Raw genomic sequence first — 17,414 nt, forward strand, 5'->3', positions numbered from 1 at the left:
ATCAGCCTCTTGCTAGTCTGACAACCCTGAAATGTTTCCCAAGGACCTGGGGACATCTCTCTGAAGAGAGTAGCACCCTCCTTGCCCAGTTCCCCTGGGACGCAGGAGCCTGACTACCATGGCCCGGCTTGTAAGTGTACTTCCCGTTGTAAAGAGATGAGAAGTTTGCCTTTCCTCCAGATAAGGCTATCAGCAAACAAAGGTGCCCCTCCCAAGTCCCAGTGGGGCCAGGGGTGGGTGGGGGGTGAGCTATGTGACAAGACTGGTTTCTGTTTCTCTTGGGGATGGATGGGTTGAACTGCCTTGAAAGGCAAGGGACTACTTCCTGCTCTGATGTCTCTGTGATGAGCACAGGGCTGGGCTCAGTGGTTGCTCAGGACCACGTTGTCCTTTCTTGTGACTTTGGTAGAGAGGTTTTCTGGATTGGCAAGATGTTTTGTTTGAATTATCTCCTCAGCTTGGTCCCATGCCACCAGAGCCTCGGCCTGGATGGTGGGGGTGGAGGTGGATGGGGTGGGAGTTGGGGGCAGAGTGGCCTCGCCAGCTTGGCTGGGTGGGCAGTGTGGATCCAGGCCTCTGTTCACCGTATTTTCTAAATTTATCCTGAGGCTGTTCAGCCCCCAATCGGGGCCTTGGACCCTGCCCTGCCCCCACTCCATCTTGGAGGCAGTGTTCACATTCTTTCTTTCTTTAGCTATTTTAACACCACAGATAAAGACCAGCTCTGGCATGAGAAATCTGTGATCCGTCTGCTTCTGCAGAAGATGTGGCCTGTCCAGGGATTAGCTGACAGGGTCTGATGGCTGTCACGGTCCCCAGCCCACCTTGCCCATCCTCTGCTCCAGGCCTCTCCCAGCAGGCTGAGAGAGAGGATCTGAGAGATGGTGGTGTTGGCGCTTTGCTCTGATTTCACTGTGACAAGAATACAGTGATCCTGGAGAGACCAGTCAATAATAGGTCTAAATATGTTACAGAGTCCAGGCTCTCTCTGTTTGCCACACAATAGGCCAATAAATCCAAAATGAGGTTTTGGGACAAGGAGGGGACTTTATTCAGGAGCTGGCTGGCTGAGAATATGGCAGGCTAGTGCCTCGAAATAGCCATTTTTGGGGGGCCTGGATGCCAGTTTCTTTTATGGATCTGAGATGGGGGTAGGTGAGGAAACGAAGTAAAAAGACTGTTCAATCCTTGCAAATGTCCCTAGAACGGCAAGCCTCAGGTAGGAGGATGTGTTTGTTGCACTTCTGTACAGTCATTTCAAGGCTGGTGTGAAATGGAATATCTCCTGTCATATCAGCAAAGACGCTACATTTATCTGTGACTGACCTCCCCACGTGTGTATTTCTGGGCCGTGCTGGTAAGCAGCAAATGAGGGGCCACTACAGCCCTTGACTTTGTTTTTCTGGTTAAATGTATAGCTGGAGAAACATGCAGATGGCTTGGGGTAGACTGGTACCCCAGACAGTCCACAGGTGCTGTCTGCACAGATGACGATTTCCTAGCAGCAACGAGAGGAGGGACAGAGAGCGCCTTGAAAGGGTGGTAAGTTGGAGGAGTTGCTGTCTGCCTTGAGATGACAGAGCCCCTAGGAGCCACATAGCTCATCCACTCACCCCAGTGGAGCGATCACACCATAGTCAAGGCTTTCTGCATGTCATGTTTGGGCAGAGCTGCTCCTATCAGGAGACCAGGTTATTTTCTCCAACCAGAAATCTGGGCTGGCTTATGGTTTGTTGGCCTCAAGCAGCCTGTGGTTCTGTCCTCACTTTCTTGGAACCCAGAAGTCACTGTGTTGAGATAAAGCCCAGGATAAAGATCACGTGAGAGGGAGATCTGGCCCTTGGCCAACCCACCCAAGGCTGGACTTTGAACTGAGATGGTTGGACCTCCCAGTTCCTCTGATCGGCTCCTCCGATGGGGAACACAGGACACAGAGGTGCCCAGAGTCCAGGCTGGAGGGAACTGAGCCAGAAGGTGTTGGAACAGCTCTGGCCATCATCCGGGCTGTGCCCAGCCCCTTGCAGATCCCGCATCTGGCCTCTTTGGGCTTCAGGTCCCAGCACGGGTGTCACCTCCCTAGGAAGCCCTCTCCCAATGCAGGTCTGGGCCATGCTCCACCTAGAGCTCGTCCAGCCCACCCTGAGATCGACCCAGCTTCCCAACTTCAGCACCACAAGTGCAGATGAGTTATCCCACCCGGAGCACCAAGTGTAGCATGTAGCGGGTGCTCAGGGAATGTCTCAGGAATAGTTAAGACAATACTATGTCTGACTCTGGAGCCTGACATCAGGAGGCTCTGTAGACTCTGTGGGTGCAATGCGGGGCGGGGTCTCTGGTTTCTCTCCAGCAAGGCTTTGGCTGCAGGCGAGGGCACAGAGGAAAGAGGCAGGCGTTGTGGCTTCGGGGAGAGGGGAAAGCTCTTCTGCTGCCTGCACCCCCAGCTCTGCCACCTGCTGCCCTGTAGTGCCTGTCTGCCCCACCCCAGGGCTCTGGAACAGGCTCTGACTTCCCACCTGCAAATTTGTCTCGGCCCTGCCTCTCCTCACAAGATGCTCTGCTGACGTGCTGAGACACCCAGGTCCAAAATAGAACCTTATCACCCCTGCCTGCCCTGCTCTGCCGTCAGCAACACTTCCCCAATCTTCCTCCTGGGACCCCCTCCTTAATGCTCCATTTCCTCCCCCTCCCCTACTAGGCTGCCCTCCCCAGAGCCACCCCAGGCCCCAGTGAAGTGCCCCGGTCAGTCTTCCTGCCCCCTCCAGGCACTGCCTAGCCTGAGCCACACTGAGGTCCTGCTGGGTTATATCCAGAGCCTCTACCTGCTGTGGCCCCCTTAGGAGATGGGGACTTTGCCTCCACCCAGGCAATTGGACTGGGGTGGCTATTGTTCCCAGAGGGACACAGACCAGAGGCAGTGGGTCTGTGGGGGAGAGAAAGGTAGGGGATTGGACACGGGCAGAGACACAAGCCCTGAGGCCAAGTGACAGACAGGAGGGGGGCCACCCATACTGCCCATGGTCCTGTGGGGCTTTCCCCTGTGATAAGACCTAGTTTGTGCTTAATCTGCCTCCAGCTGGTTCCCATGACTTGTGATCAGGACCCAGGTCCCCACTTCAGGCCTGATTCTGGAAAGTAGACCAGCCTTATAGTCTCCCCTGCACATTCCCCACACCCCCATTCAGAATGCCTCCTTCCAAGCCAGCCTCATCTTGCTCTCACCCATGTCACCCCTCCGGGGACTTCCACAGCTCCAACTCCAGCTGCCGGTCTAACCTGACCCCTGGACCCTCCCCACAGATGCCCACAGCTTTCTGCTTCCATACTGTAAGGAGGTGCCCTGCAGTGGACAGGGATCATCTACCAGGTCAGTGCTTGTCCATGTTCCCAAAGCACTGTTTCCCATGGGGAGTAACTTCTCTCAGACTGTGTATGGCTCTGATGCGGGTAGTTCCTAGTAACCAACCCTACAGAGACGTGGGGGCTCAGACCTCTTCCACACAGCAGGCAGCGGGCACTTGCCAGCCAGCTAGACCACCTCTCCCAGACTGTTTTGTGAATGAGTAAATCCAAGGGAAGAGGGAACTCTGGAGGCTATCCATCCCAGGGCTGGCATCAGATCAGAGAATTCCAGATAGGAGATGGTTGCTGTGCTCCCAGCTCCATGGCTCTCCTGTGGGCCCCATCTGCTTGCAAACCCGTCCTCCAACCTCCCACCAATGCTGTGTGTCCCTGATATCCAGGTAATCAACTACCTTAGGTTTAAGTTGGCCATGACCACATGATACACTGAACTGCAGCTCAAGCCTCAGTCCCCTTCAGGGTATATTATCCCACAGCCATGAGGATGGCCACCATCTTGGTCTTATGTCTACCATGTCTTGAGCCAGGTTTCTCATGACCAAAGAATGGCTGAAAGCATCCTGGTTTTCAGAGTCCCCTACCTCATCTCCAAGATTTCCCTGTCCGGGTCCTCTACCTCCAGGCTTGCTGGCCCTGGTCCACTGCACCTTAACCTTTGCTTTGACTCTTCCTCCTGCTCATTCTGCTCCACTATGGCTCCCAAGCTGCCCTGCCCAGTGATGCGGCTCCGTCCTAAACACCCTGCCACAGGGCTTAGACATCAAACCAGCCTGCCTCCTACTGTGGCCTCTAAGTGACACTCCTGTCTTCCTGGGGAAGCTGAGGGCCACCCAGTCTGCCAGGTGTGTATCCGGTTCTGCTTCCACTTCATACTCATCACATAAAAAAAATGTTTCAAACAATGGTGATAACTTTTCTTCATTTTATGCTAATTTACAAACTTATCATTGGGCCTATGGAAGAAACAACTTTTAGAAATTCAAGAATCACTGTCAACAAATTCAATCTTTGTCTTAGGCCATATAGGAAACGGAAAGAAAGTGAAAGTGAAGTTGCTCAGTCGTGTCAGACTCTTTGCAACCGCATGGACTGTGGCCTACCAGACATCTCCATCCAGGGGATTTTCCAGGCAAGAGTACCGGAGTGGGTTGCCATTTCCTTCTCCATAAGGAAACTAAGAACGTTCATATAGTGTTCAAATAGTTACTGATTTTGCTTGCTTGATTTCTAGTGTCTACTCACATTGCTGAGTCCTTTTGTACATCCAAGGACACCATCAACAGAGTAAAAGGCAACCCACGGAATGGAAGAAAACATTTGCAAATCACCTATTTAATAAGGAATTCACATCTGGAATATATAAAGAAATCCTAAAACTCAACAAAAACACAACTCAATTTAAAAAACAGAAGATACATGAATGAAAATTTCTTTTTTAAAAATTAATTTATTTTAATTGAAGAATAATTACAATATTGTGATGTTTTTTGCCATACATCGACATGAATCAGCCAACAAGCACATGAAAAAATGTGCAATGTCACTAATCAATAGGGAAATGCAAATCAAGACCACAAGGAGATACCATGTCACATCCGTTAGGATGGCTTGTTGTTGTTGTTATTCAGTCGCTCAGTAGTGTCCAGCTCTTTGTGACCCCATGAACTGCACCACATCAGGCTTCCCTGTCCTTTACCATCTCCCGGAGCTTACTCAAACTCATGTCCATCGAGTCAGTGATGTCATCCAACCATCTTGTCCTCTGTCGTCCCCTTCTCCCCATGCCTTCAATCTTTCCCAGCATCACGGTCTTTTCTGATGAGTTAGTTCTTTTCATCAGGTGGCCAAAGTATTGGAGCTTCAGCTTCTGATCCAACTCTCATAACATGACTACTGGAAAAACCATAGCTTTGACTACATGGATCTTTGTCAGCAATAATGTCTCTGCTTATTAATACACTGTATACATTGGTCACAGCTTTTCTTCCAAGGAGAAAAAATCTGCTATCCAAAAAACCCAGAAAACAAGTGTTGGTAAGGATATAGAAAAACTGGAGAAATTGGAACTCTTGTGTATTCTTGGTATGATTGCAAAGTGGTAGAGCTGCTGTGGAAAATAGTATGATGGTTCCTCAGAAAACTAAACAGAGAATTACCATTTAATCCAGTTATTCGACTTCTGGACATATACCAAAAGGAATTGAAAGCAGGACGTCAAACAGATATTTGTATGCCCCTGTTCCTAGCAGCATTGCTCACAATAGCCAAAAGATGAAAACAACCCAAATCAATGTCCATCAACGGATAAATAAACAAAATGTGTTATACACATGCTGCTGCTACTGCTAAGTCACTTCAGTCGTGTCCGACTCTGTGTGACCCCATAGTTGGCAGCCCACCAGGCTCCCCCGTCCCTGGGATTCTCCAGGCAAGAACACTGGAGTGGGTTGCCATTTCCTTCTCCAATGCATGAAAGTGAAAAGTGAAAGTGAAGTCGCTCAGTCGTGTCCGACTCTCAGCGACCCCAAGGACTGCAGCCTTCCAGGCTCCTCCATCTATGTGATTTTTCAGGCAAGAGTACTGGAGTGGGGTGCCACTGAAGTATTATTTGTCCATAAAAGGGATGAAATTCTGACAGGTTCTACAACATGATATACCATGAAGGTATTTTAATTGAAATAAGCCAGCTACAAAAAAGACAAATATTGTATAATTTCCACTTATATGAGGAATAGGCAAATTCACAAAGACAGAAAGTAGATTAGAGATTAACACGGGCTGGGGTTGAGGGAATGGAGAGTTATTGTTTAATGGATACAGAGATTCAGTTTGGGATCAAGAAAAACCTGGAGATGGACAGTGGTGATGGTTGCATATACTTAATGACATATACTTATGCCAATAAACTTGGATGGCATTATCAACTCAATGGACATGAGTTTGAGCAAACTCCAGGAGATAGTGAAGGACAGGGAGGCCTGGCGTGCTGCAGTCTATGGGGTTGCAGTCGGACATGACTAAGCGACAGAAAAACAAAAACATCAAACAAACTGTATGCTTCATAATGGCTAAAATGCTGTTTTATATTATGTTTCACCACAATTAAAAACATTTATAAAAATAAAAACACACTAATGAGCATCACAGAAAGCCCTGTCCCTATAACGTCATTCCACCCAGGCCTTGCTTTCAGTGGAAACGAGACTTACTTTGAGAGGCCCAATCCCAAAGACACTGTTTCTGTTAAGCCTTTAAGGAGACTTCTGCTCTTTTACGTACCTACATACTCCATTAAAAATTTTTTTCATTTATTTGATTACACTGGGTCTTAGCTGTGGCACAATGGATCTTTGATCTTTGTTGTAGCATGCAGGATCTTTAGTCATTGTATGCAAAATCTTAGTTGTGGCATGTGGGTTCTAGTTACCAAACCAGGGAATGGAATCCGGGCCCCCTGCATTGGAGTGCAGAGTCTTAGCCGCTGGACAACCAGGGAAGTCCTTACATAATTTATTTAAGAACATGCTTGGTTTCACATTCAGAAAACTCAAAGTGGAGAAAACAAATAAGGGTTCCTTTGTTAAAGTGAAATAAGTTAGCAATTGCTGGTCCTAATCCAGTAGCTAAGTGGTATACGGGTTGGCATCTTTGGTAGGACACTGCCAGGAACTCTATTCATTACAGGAAGAAGGAGGAAAGGGAGTAGGCTGTGGTTCTCCTCCTTTTTTTTTTTTTTTTTTTTTTACCCAAGAGAAATTTATTTTCTCATAGTTTTGGAAGCTAGAAGTCAGATCAGGATGCCAGCACACTTGGGTTCTATGAAGACTTCCCTGTTTGTAGAGAAAGTACTGTGTGCTCAGATGACCTCTTGATGTTCATGTGGTAAGGAGAGAGAAAGCTCTCTGATGTCTCTTCTTTTTTAAACTTTTATTTTGTATTGGGGCACAGCTGATTAACAATGTTGTGATTGGTTCAGATGAACAGCAAAGGGACTCAGCCAAACAAATATATATACCCAGTCTCCCCCCAAACTCCCCTCCCCTCCAGGCCTGTGCTTTTCCTTTTTATCACAAAACCAGATTTCTCAGAAGCCCAGCCTGCCTCCACACGCAGCACACCCCCTGCCCTAACCATCCCTGCCAGACTTCCCCTATGTCTCTGCCAGGTCTGATCTCACCATCACCAATGACTGCCAGGGAGGCCTAAAAAGTCAACACTTTAGCCCGTCCATCCTTGCAGACAGCCAGGGGAAGACAGTTGGGAAGTGCAAGCCACCCATGGAACTATACCCACTTGTCCATCCCCCCTTTCCCAGCCACCATCATGCCTACTGTGGCTGTTGTCTCAGGGTCTCTCCCAGACGCCCTTAGCTGCCCCAACTGTGTGCCTGACACAGGCCTGCCAGGAGCAGAGCTCAGTGGAGAGGCTACCCAGCTTCATGTCTGAGCAAGATAATCAGGCAGGTTGGTTCCAATTTTGGTCCCGGTTACCTGGCTGTGTGACCTTGTGCAACTGTGAATCTTTCTGTAAAATGGAAATCCTAGGACCTGACCTGCCTTACTCTTAAGACACTTAGTATATAATACGCACCCCAAAAGTGCTCATCTATTTATATTTATCTTATAAATATAAGAAAATTTGGGAGTCTCTACGTGCCAAGCACTGCGGTAAGTGAACAAGACTGTTTCCACACATCCTCTGAGGGCAAACTTATCCAGTTCAGTCTAATTGGATGTTTGACAAATGCCTAATTAAATGACAGGGGCAAAATGAAGTAACGGGTAATTAGATGGGAAGTTCAGCTGACCTGCACAAGAGGAGGGCCAGAACACATACATGTTAGGGCAAAGAGTCAGGCTGCCTCGGGGTGAATCCTGGTTGTTACTCACATGGTGAATCCTGCCATGTGACCTGTGCCTCAGTTTCCGCATTTTCAAAGCGTTATTTGAGGATTAGTTGAATTAGTATGTGTCAAGAATTTAAAACAGTGTCAGGTCCACAGAAAGGGCTTTTATGTGTTATCTTTAACTATTACCTGCTGCTCCTCCTGCTGCTAAGTAGCTTCAGTCTTGTCCGACTCTGTGCGACCCCATAGACAGCAGTCCACCAGGCTCCCCCGGTCCCTGGGATTCTCCAGGCAAGAACGCTGGAGTGGGTTGCCATTTCCTACTTTGTTCCAAAGACAAGACCGGTACTTGGGAAACAGATGCAGAGTGAACCAGAAAGGCCTGAGACTGAATCCCGGCTCTGGTTGAAGCCAATAGGAAGCTTCATGCGGAAGGGCCACTAGGGCTCGTTTAGGAATTCTGTGGATTGGTGGAGATGCGGAAAAGAGCCCCCATGAAGTGGAGGATGGCATGGGAAAGTCTTGGTGGGTAGGCAGGAGTGAGAAAGGTGAGGGGCAGTGAGGACAACAGAGACTGAGGAGTTTTGGGCGGAAGCTGGGAGGCCTGTTAACCCTGTGCGTAGGGCCTTAGACAGCCAGTTTCCCTAGTCCTGACCCTAACTCTAAGCCCTCTCCCGACTTCCAGTATCCCAGTGCCCCATTACTCCTCGGGCCTGCGGCGGAGTAATCGCTGCAACCATTGGCCTCAGTCCGCCCACCCTGTTGTCAGCAGTGCCCACTGCAGAGGCGGGCACCCCAGAGGGGTCCTTTGGTGGCGCAAAGAGCGCCAGTTCTCGAGAACGCGAGGTGACTAGTCTGACGAAGGGCCGAGGTTTGTATGACAGTGCGCACAAGCATGCGCGCGGGTCCCTAGCCACTGGCCCCCACCCCCTTAGTTGCCCAGCAACCTGTGGGGCGTAACCCTGCGCACGCGCAGGGCTAAGGGGCGGGGTACGTGTCTTGGCTTGCGCAGTGAACGTGCGGATTGGCAGGGGGCGGGGCGAGACGGTGGGCGGGCCCCGCAGTGATTAGCATAATAAACCGCGCGGGACTAGCGAGATACAGCAAGGGTGGGGCGAGGTGCGCGGAGTGGCGGGAGGCGGTGCGCGGTGGCGGGCGGGTCCCGCGGTGAAAAGCATGGTGGAACGCTCGGTGATTGGTGGGATGCCTCTGTGGGCGGGGCAAGGCGCGCGGATTGGCGGGAGATGGCGCGCGGCAGGGGGCGGGGCCGTGGCGTGCGGAGAGGTGAGTAGGGTCTTGCTTCCCTGGACCTCGTGGAGATGGGGTGGGCTAGCTCTCTTGGTGTCCACGCGTGGCGGCGGGTTAAGCGGCATCTCGCGAGGGAAGTCTGAGCAGGGTCTTTGCTGTACCCCCAAGACGGCCCCAGGGTGCGTGCTGGGGCCGTGGTCTGGGGCTTCAGACCGAGCGGCTCCTTTGAGATTGCGGCCGGAGTGCAGATTGCGGCCGGAGTGCTGCCACTGCTCTGCACTTTGGGGCAGAAAGTTAATTCAGATACAGTTCCGGCCCAGTATCTGTTCGATAGGGACAGAATTCAAGCCACTTAGAGCTGTAAAAAAACGCGGTGGGGTTAGATACCGGTTTTAGTACCACATACTATTTAACCCATTACATGCGAACTGTTATCATCCCTTCACGTCTGTATAGACTGAGCTGCTCCACGTATTGATCTTAGGACCTGCTGTTGATTTGACGTTCTTGGCACATCTCACTCAGGCTCGGGGCTGCTTTTGAAAAGTGGGCTTAAATGCTGCTACCTCTGGTCTCCTAGAGCTCTAATTCTACTCAGAGGAGGCAGACAATAAGCTTAAAAGGTATTGTTTGTTGAAAGGTAAATGCTATGAAAAACAATAAACATTGGAGGAGCAGACATGCCAGGGGAGGGATGCAGGAGAAGGTTTGAGCACACCTGAAGGACAGATGGCAGTGGACCATGCTTGTATGGGAGGGAGGAGAGCAGTTCTCCTGGTTGTGGGGGCGGGGTGGGCAGGAGGGCAGGACCAGTGGGGCCGATCTCTTAGGCCACTGTAGGAACCTGGGGTTTTATTCCATGAAACGGGGGCCGTTTGGAGGGTTTTGAGCAGAGGAGTGACTGACTTATGTTTTGTTATTTAATCATAAGCTTATTATTTTATGGTAGGCTTGTATAATAATAAGGCTGTCTTCACGCCCTGAAATGGGGCAGGTGCCAGGTAGCTGGATGGGGGCAGATGAGGAATCCCCTCATGTGGGGCATGTGGAGCTTGAAGCCCTGATAGTCATCCAGGTAGATGTGTGGAGCGGGCAGTGGACACTTGAGCCGGATTTCGAGAGCTCTCGGTGGGAGATGCATTCCCTAACTTGCTCTATCTCCCTTTTTGGATGCAGGTTCCTGGGTGAGACATGGGTAGCCAACACAGTAAGTTCCAGGTGCTGTTCTGGCCGTCTGCTGTGCATGTGGGCTGGGGTTGCAGGACTGCATTTGTGTTTTCACAGGGACCACCTCCTCCTTGGCTTGGACACATCAAGCAGGGCCATGTTTTCTGAGCAGGCTGCCCAGAGGGCCCACACTCTGCTGTCTCCGCCATCAGCCAGCAATGCCACTTTTGCCAGGGTGCCTGTGGTGACTTACACCAACTCCTCGCAGCCCTTCCGGCTGGGAGAGCGCAGCTTTAGCCGGCAGTATGCCCACATTTATGCCACCCGTCTCATCCAGATGAGGCCCTTCCTGGTGAGCAGGGCCCAGCAGCGCTGGGGTAAGTAATGAGGTTGGGGAAATGCTTCCAGGTTTGTTGGGTATGTATTTCCTGCCCCTTGGGGTCGTCTCTCTTTCCTAATCAAGTGACCTGGACAGTGCAGACCTTCTTCTTTTTTCCTGGTTCTTCCTTGGTGATCTCTCCTGCTTTAAGTTATTCCAGGTGAAGCAGGACTCCCACCCTCCCCACCCTGCACCACATTCAACTTTCGGGTGATGCTGCATCACCCCGTTCTTAATATTTATGAGTGGCTTCTGGGACTTCCCTGCTGGTCCAGTGGTTAAGACTCCACGCTTCCAATGCAGGAGGCATGGAAGAGGAATTGGAATCGATCCCTGGTAGAGGAATTGGAATCCCACATGCCACGTGGTGAGCAAAAAAACCCAAAAAAGAGTGGCTTTCCATGTAGTTTTGAATTAATCTGTTGTGCCTTTAAACAGAAACTTTGTAGGTAAAATTGTGTCTTACTCATTTTTATTGCCTTCCCCCCACCCCCAACCGCCACCTGGCACCAGGCATGCTGGGTCTCAGCCCAGGTCGCACATTGGAAGCACTTGAAAAGCTTTGTAAAGCTCTGGCTCCCAGGTCCATTCTATCCCGTCAGGTTAGCTGGGTTGTGTGCATGTGTGCTAAGTGACTTTAGTTGTGTTTGACTTTGTGTGACCCTATGGACTGTAGCCCACCAGGTTCCTCTGTCCATGGGATTTTCCAGGCAAGAATACTGGAGTGCGTTGCCATTTCCCACTCCAGGGGATCTTCCTGACCCAGGGAACCCACATCTCCTGCATCTCCTGCATTGATAGGCAGATTCTTTACCACTGCACCACCTGGGAAGCTCTGGTTTTATTAATATTATAGGCAGTCAGGCGAATACGTGACCCAGTCTCCTAGCTACTGCTACTGCTAAGTCGCTTCAGTCGTATCCAACTCTGTGCGACCTCATAGACGGCAGCCCACCAGGCTCCCCCGTCCCTGGGATTCTCCTAGCTACATCATCATATTAAAGATGTTTTCCGTTTTCTTTACTTCAGGCAGAAGTATTATTCACCTTTTCTCCGCCACATAAGAAGGGTCTCCTTCCTCTGGCCTTTCTCTCGCTTTCCTTGACGTCCTCAAAGACATTCTCCTCGAGCCAAGGTCAATGTCACCTTTTAACCTGCTGTGGTACCAGGTCTCTCTTCTCACAAAGCTGCCCAGTAACAGGAAACAGCCGTTTTATTCTGCTCACAGAGTAGGGCCAGGAATTCGGACAGGAGCCCATGATAAGTGGGGCCTTGACTGGATGAAGGACAGTGGGGCAGCATCCCTCACTCACCACGTGGTTTCTCCATGTGGCCGGGTTTCCTCCCCAGAGCTCAGCCTCTGGCAGAGTTCGTCTCTACTCACAAGTTTCCTGAACACCTCAAGCCCTTTCTTGCTGTCAGCTCTCCCTGCATCTGGCATACTCCATCCCCAGGCTTCCTTCACGACCTCACTTTAAAAGTCCTGTGCCTTGAGAGGCTGCCTGGGCCAGGAGGGCCTTCTCGGCATCTACTGCCTTCGCTCCCGTCTGTTCGTGGCACTTGTCCCAGCAGTGGATCCCTCATCTCCTGCTGTTGCCTCTCCCTCTGCACCGGAAGCTCAGTGAGAGCAAGGATGGGCCTTCGGGTTCACTCTCTGTGCTGGAGCCTGGCCTGGTGCCCACAGGCTGGAATGGATGGATGTCCTCCTGTCAGCACAGGGGTGTGCAGTTCTGCCTGGTGCTCAGACGTGCATGTTGGATCTCAGCTGTGTAGCCTTGGACATGTTACTTAATCTCTCTGTGCCTCAGTTTCCTCAGCCAGGTAGTGTGTGATAATATCTCCACTGATATGTTGTCGGGGGTAGAAGAGCTCCAGGCTCAGGGCTGGGCACAGCTCCCTGGGGCTGAGTGAAGGCTCAGTGGATATCACGGCTTTGAGATCTGTTGTTCCCGTTGGTGTCTGGCATTCTATCTAGAATGGCGGCATTGTGCCACCCTCCCTATCTTACTCTGAATTACTCTCCTTTGCTCCCCAGGGTGTAGATCTGTGGAATGTTATTGGTTAGGGTTAGGGCAAGAAGGGCTTGTTTTGGAGAACCCAGCTAACGAAAGGGCTGGTCCCAAGTCCACATCATCCCATAACCCTGTTAGCGTTTCCTCCAGGCTTAGGGTCTAAGTCCTAACAAACTCTCAGGCCTTTGGGGCCTTGGCTCCTCCCTCTTGCCCACCCAAGTGACCCCTGCATTCCATGGCTCTCCCACGCCTGTCTTGCTCCTCATCCCTGACGCTTCCTGTTTGTTCTCTCTGGGATCTCAGGAGCTCAGAGTGAACAGGGCTGTCTGACTTTACAAAGAACAGAACAGGGTGGATGGGTATATGAAGTTTGAATTTAGGGTATCTCTTTTCAGAAGACAAGGCACTTGTGGGGTCGATAAAATAGACTTGCAAAGGAAATTATAGTGTTGTCCAAGCAGGGCTGTGTTGAGACTTGGCATACCTCTTTCTAAAAATCAGTGTTATACTTTAGGTATAAGTGAGGGAACTCTGCATTAGCGTCCCATGGCTGCTGTCATAAACAACAAGGCCAAAACTGAGTGCCTTCAAACAGCAGAAATGTATTCCCTTCCAGCTCTGGAGGCCAGGGGTCCGAAATCCAGGTGTCGGCAGCACCACGCTCCCTCTGATCCTTCTTTGGCCCTTCTAGCCTCTGGTGACTGACCCCGCACTGCTGGCCTGTGGCCGCATCCCTCTGGTCTCTGCCCCTGCACCATCTTCACGTTGCCTTCTCTGCATGTCTGCCTCTCCTGCAAGGACACCCAGCATCCAGAGCCCCTCTGTCCTCCTGGGGCCGATCCTTTAGGTCCAGGGGGTCCTTGCATTTGATGTTCTCTCCCTCTTGGTGGAGAACAGGGCCCTAGGGCCACAGTGCTCAGTGAGGACTGGGCCAGTGCTTCATGGGGCAGAGGAGGGCCACCTGGTCTCTGAGCACATTCTCTTTGTGCTGAGCACATTCTCTCTGAGCACAGGCAGTGGAGTCCTAGTGAAGAAGCTGTGTGAACTGCAGCCTGGGGAGAAGTGCTGTGTGGTGGGGACCCTCTTCAAGGCCATGCCACTCCAGCCCTCCATCCTACGGGAGGTCAGCGAAGAGGTAAGGCCAGCTGGCTCACACACGTCATCCCCAGAACAATGTTCCCATCCCAGAGGGCACGATGGGGCTACCTGCCTTGGATCCAGAGAATCAGGGCTGGGCCTCTGCCATAGGGTTGCTGGCTGCAGGGCCATCTCACTGATCGAGCACCGGAGCCTTGCTGGGCCCTGGCCTCATGACCACTACCATCTTTGAATTCCAGCATAACCTGCTCCCCCAGCCTCCTCGGAGCAAATACATCCACCCAGATGATGAACTGATCTTGGAAGATGAATTGCAGCGTATCAAACTGGAGGGCACCATTGATGTGTCAAAGCTGGTCACAGGTAGGGAGTAGAGAGGGGGTGGCCTGTGCATCTGGGTGCTGGCTCACACTTGCATTCCCGGAGCAATGAGTTTGGGTTTAGGGAGAGAGTTAGACTATGGTAGCGTGTTGGGTGGTAGCCTCTCGGAGGCTCCTCCCAGACCTGATCCTGCTCCTCCCCAGGAACGGTCCTGGCTGTGCTGGGCTCTGCAGGAGATGATGGAAAGTTCCTGGTGGAGGACCACTGCTTTGCAGGGCTTGCCCCTCAGAAGCCTGCATGCCCCCTCGACACAGACAGGTGAGGAGCTGGGGCCCAGGGTCCAGGCAGTGGTCCAGGGGAGTCACAGTCGCTGCCTCTATCCCCCCTGCTTCCTTGTGATGGTGAGGAGCCTCACCAGTAGCTCCAAACAGCCCTCTTGGGACATCCCCTTACTTTCCTAGCACCCAAGAGGACCCCGACTTCTCTGGCAGGTTTGTGCTGCTGGTGTCTGGTCTGGGCCTGGGTGGAGGCGGGGGCGAGAGCCTGCTGGGCACCCAGCTGCTGGTGGACGTGGTGACAGGGCAGCTTGGGGATGAAGGGGAGCAGTGCAGCGCCGCCCACGTCTCCCGGGTCATCCTTGCCGGGAACCTCCTCAGCCACAACACGCAGAGCAGAGACTCCATCAACAAGGTATGGTGCCCACCTGCCTGCATTCAAGCCTCTCTTTCCCCACGGAGGGTTGGGGATGGGGTCTTGCAGATCTGATGACCCAGGAACCTCTGGTGCTTTGGGACCCAGCCTCGTTCTCAAACCTCCCTCCTGAGGGTAGCGTGGGGACAGAGGCCCAGAACTCTTACTGTCCCTCGATAAGTCAGGCTTTGCTCTGCTCTCAGCCTCCTGGCAGGGGCTCTGGGTGTCCCTTTGATCTAAGTCTCCCTTGAGACCTGACAGCCTGTGTATGTACTTCTACTCCCAGGCCAAGTACTTGACCAAGAAAACCCAGGCTGCCAGTGTGGAGGCTGTCAAGATGCTAGATGAAATCCTTCTGCAGCTGAGTGTGAGTGAGCTGGGTCAGGCCAGCGCCTGGGACCAGGAGTGTCTGGCGGTGCAGATGGGCACTGAAAGGCGGGCAGGGGGAGCGGACTCCAGCAGGGTGACTGTGGAGGGCACTGGGCCCCACAGGCTCCCCTGCCCCTGTGCCCTCCAGGCCTCCGTGCCCGTGGATGTGATGCCAGGCGAATTTGACCCAACAAACTACACGCTTCCCCAGCAGCCCCTGCACCCCTGCATGTTCCCTCTGGCCACTGCCTACTCCACGCTCCAGCTGGTCACCAACCCCTACCAGGCCACCATCGATGGAGTCAGGTAGCCCCACTCCAGCCTGATCCCTGGCCTTTTTCCTTGGTGACAGCAAGAGGGGAGGATGGGGCCCAGGGGTGCAAGAAAGCCCACCTGGGATTGGGCTCTTTTTCAAGCGGGGTTTGGGAACCTGCTATGAGGGCGCCGGGCCAGCTGTTGTGGGAGGAGCACAGATGATGGCCCCCCCAGGGTGGGGTCAGCCGAGCCTTGACTTGCAGATTCCTGGGGACGTCGGGACAGAACGTGAGTGACATCTTCCGATACAGCAGCATGGAGGATCACTTGGAGATCCTGGAGTGGACGCTGCAAGTCCGGCACATCAGCCCCACAGCTCCTGACACCCTAGGTAACGGGGCTTAGACATGTGAGGTGGGAGCAAAGGGTCGGGGAAGACCAAAGGGGCTCCACTGATGCTCAGAGGGTTCCCAGCATGGATTTGCACCCACCAGCCTTGCTATGATCTGTCTAAGGAAAAGCCCCAAAGCGTGACCTTTGTTTTGGGAGCTACTCTGGAGTCTTTATCTCTGTTTATGGCCAAGGCCCTACTTAGGGCTGAAGGCTGTGGGAGCATGTTGGGAGCTTGAGCCAGTCAAGAGTCCTGCACCCTGCCCCCTGCCCACCAAGAAGGACAGAGGCGGCAGCAGCACAACACACTGCCCTGCCTCTGGGGTCACAGGGCCAAGTTTGGAGGGATTTTTGTTGTGACGGCTGCAGGGTCTTGTGTATGGGATGGTGCCCCATGTCCTACATGGGACAGCCCCATCCCAAACGTGCAGATGTCTCCTGTGTGAGGCTGAGAAGTCCCACTCTCAACTGTACTTCGTCCTCCTCCAGGTTGTTACCCTTTCTATAAAACCGACCCATTTATCTTTCCGGAGTGCCCTCACGTCTACTTTTGTGGCAACACCCCCAGCTTTGGCTCTAAAATCATCCAAGGTAAGTTCTGTCTTCTGCGGGCCCCAGGCCTGGGCTGTCATGAGGGACATGCTCTCCCAAGGCTCACAGAGAAGGCCTGTGTTGGGTGTCCAGGCCCCCGTGGGGTGGACAGGCCAGGCTCTGCGAGGGCTGAAATTGTCCTTGCCAGAGCTCATCCTGGGCAGTGTGGCTCTAGCTTTGGACCTTTACAGTGTTCTTGGCCCTTTTCATTTCTGGCCTCAAGGAGCTTCTGTGGTCAGCGCTCCGTGGTGCTGATGGCAGGGGGTGGGGGAGGGCTCCTGTTTACCTCTTGTGACTTCCCTTTGAGATCGGGCTCACCCAGAACCTAAGATGGGCTTCCACCTGGCTTCTTTGCAGGCCCTGAAGACCAGACAGTGTTGTTGGTGGCTGTCCCAGACTTCAGCACCACCCAGACCGCCTGTCTCGTGAACCTGCGCAGCCTGGCCTGCCAGCCCATCAGCTTCTCAGGCTTCGGGGCAGAGGATGAGGACCTGGGAGGCCTGGGTCTGGGTCCCTGACTCACAAAGGCAGCCTTGTCCAGAGAAGCCCTGGCCATTCTTTCCCTGTGGCGTCAGCACTATGACAGCTTTGGCTCTGTAAATAAAGCCTAACTATTTACTGGTGTTGAGCTGGGCAGTCCCTGTGTGGGGCTGGGGCACTCCTGTGGAAGGAGCCTCCCTACTCCTCC

At 52.4% G+C, this 17,414-nt stretch overlaps 1 protein-coding gene across 6 annotated transcripts; it reads left to right on the forward strand.

The window, feature by feature from the left end:
• The first annotated feature begins 9,392 nt into the window (after positions 1-9,392).
• Positions 9,393-17,349, forward strand: POLD2 (DNA polymerase delta 2, accessory subunit). 6 transcript variants are annotated; one of them, XM_061414469.1, is made up of 12 exons: positions 9,464-9,490; positions 9,939-10,077; positions 10,739-10,998; positions 14,026-14,147; positions 14,350-14,473; positions 14,635-14,749; positions 14,923-15,121; positions 15,408-15,488; positions 15,639-15,796; positions 16,009-16,136; positions 16,625-16,726; positions 17,084-17,349. In XM_061414469.1, the coding sequence occupies exons 3-12, from the start codon at positions 10,779-10,781 to the stop codon at positions 17,242-17,244; spliced, it is 1,410 nt and encodes a 469-aa protein (XP_061270453.1). In that variant the 5' UTR covers positions 9,464-9,490; positions 9,939-10,077; positions 10,739-10,778; the 3' UTR covers positions 17,245-17,349. The 6 variants fall into 6 exon arrangements, with proteins under 6 accessions (XP_061270449.1, XP_061270452.1, XP_061270453.1 ...); XM_061414465.1 differs by lacking the exon at positions 9,939-10,077 and having other exon boundaries at positions 9,393-9,490; positions 14,893-15,121; XM_061414468.1 differs by lacking the exon at positions 9,939-10,077 and having other exon boundaries at positions 9,393-9,490.
• Positions 17,350-17,414: the final 65 nt, after the last annotated feature.

This window comes from Bos javanicus, chromosome 4 (assembly GCF_032452875.1).
Source record: "Bos javanicus breed banteng chromosome 4, ARS-OSU_banteng_1.0, whole genome shotgun sequence".
Lineage (NCBI taxonomy): Eukaryota > Metazoa > Chordata > Mammalia > Artiodactyla > Bovidae > Bos > Bos javanicus.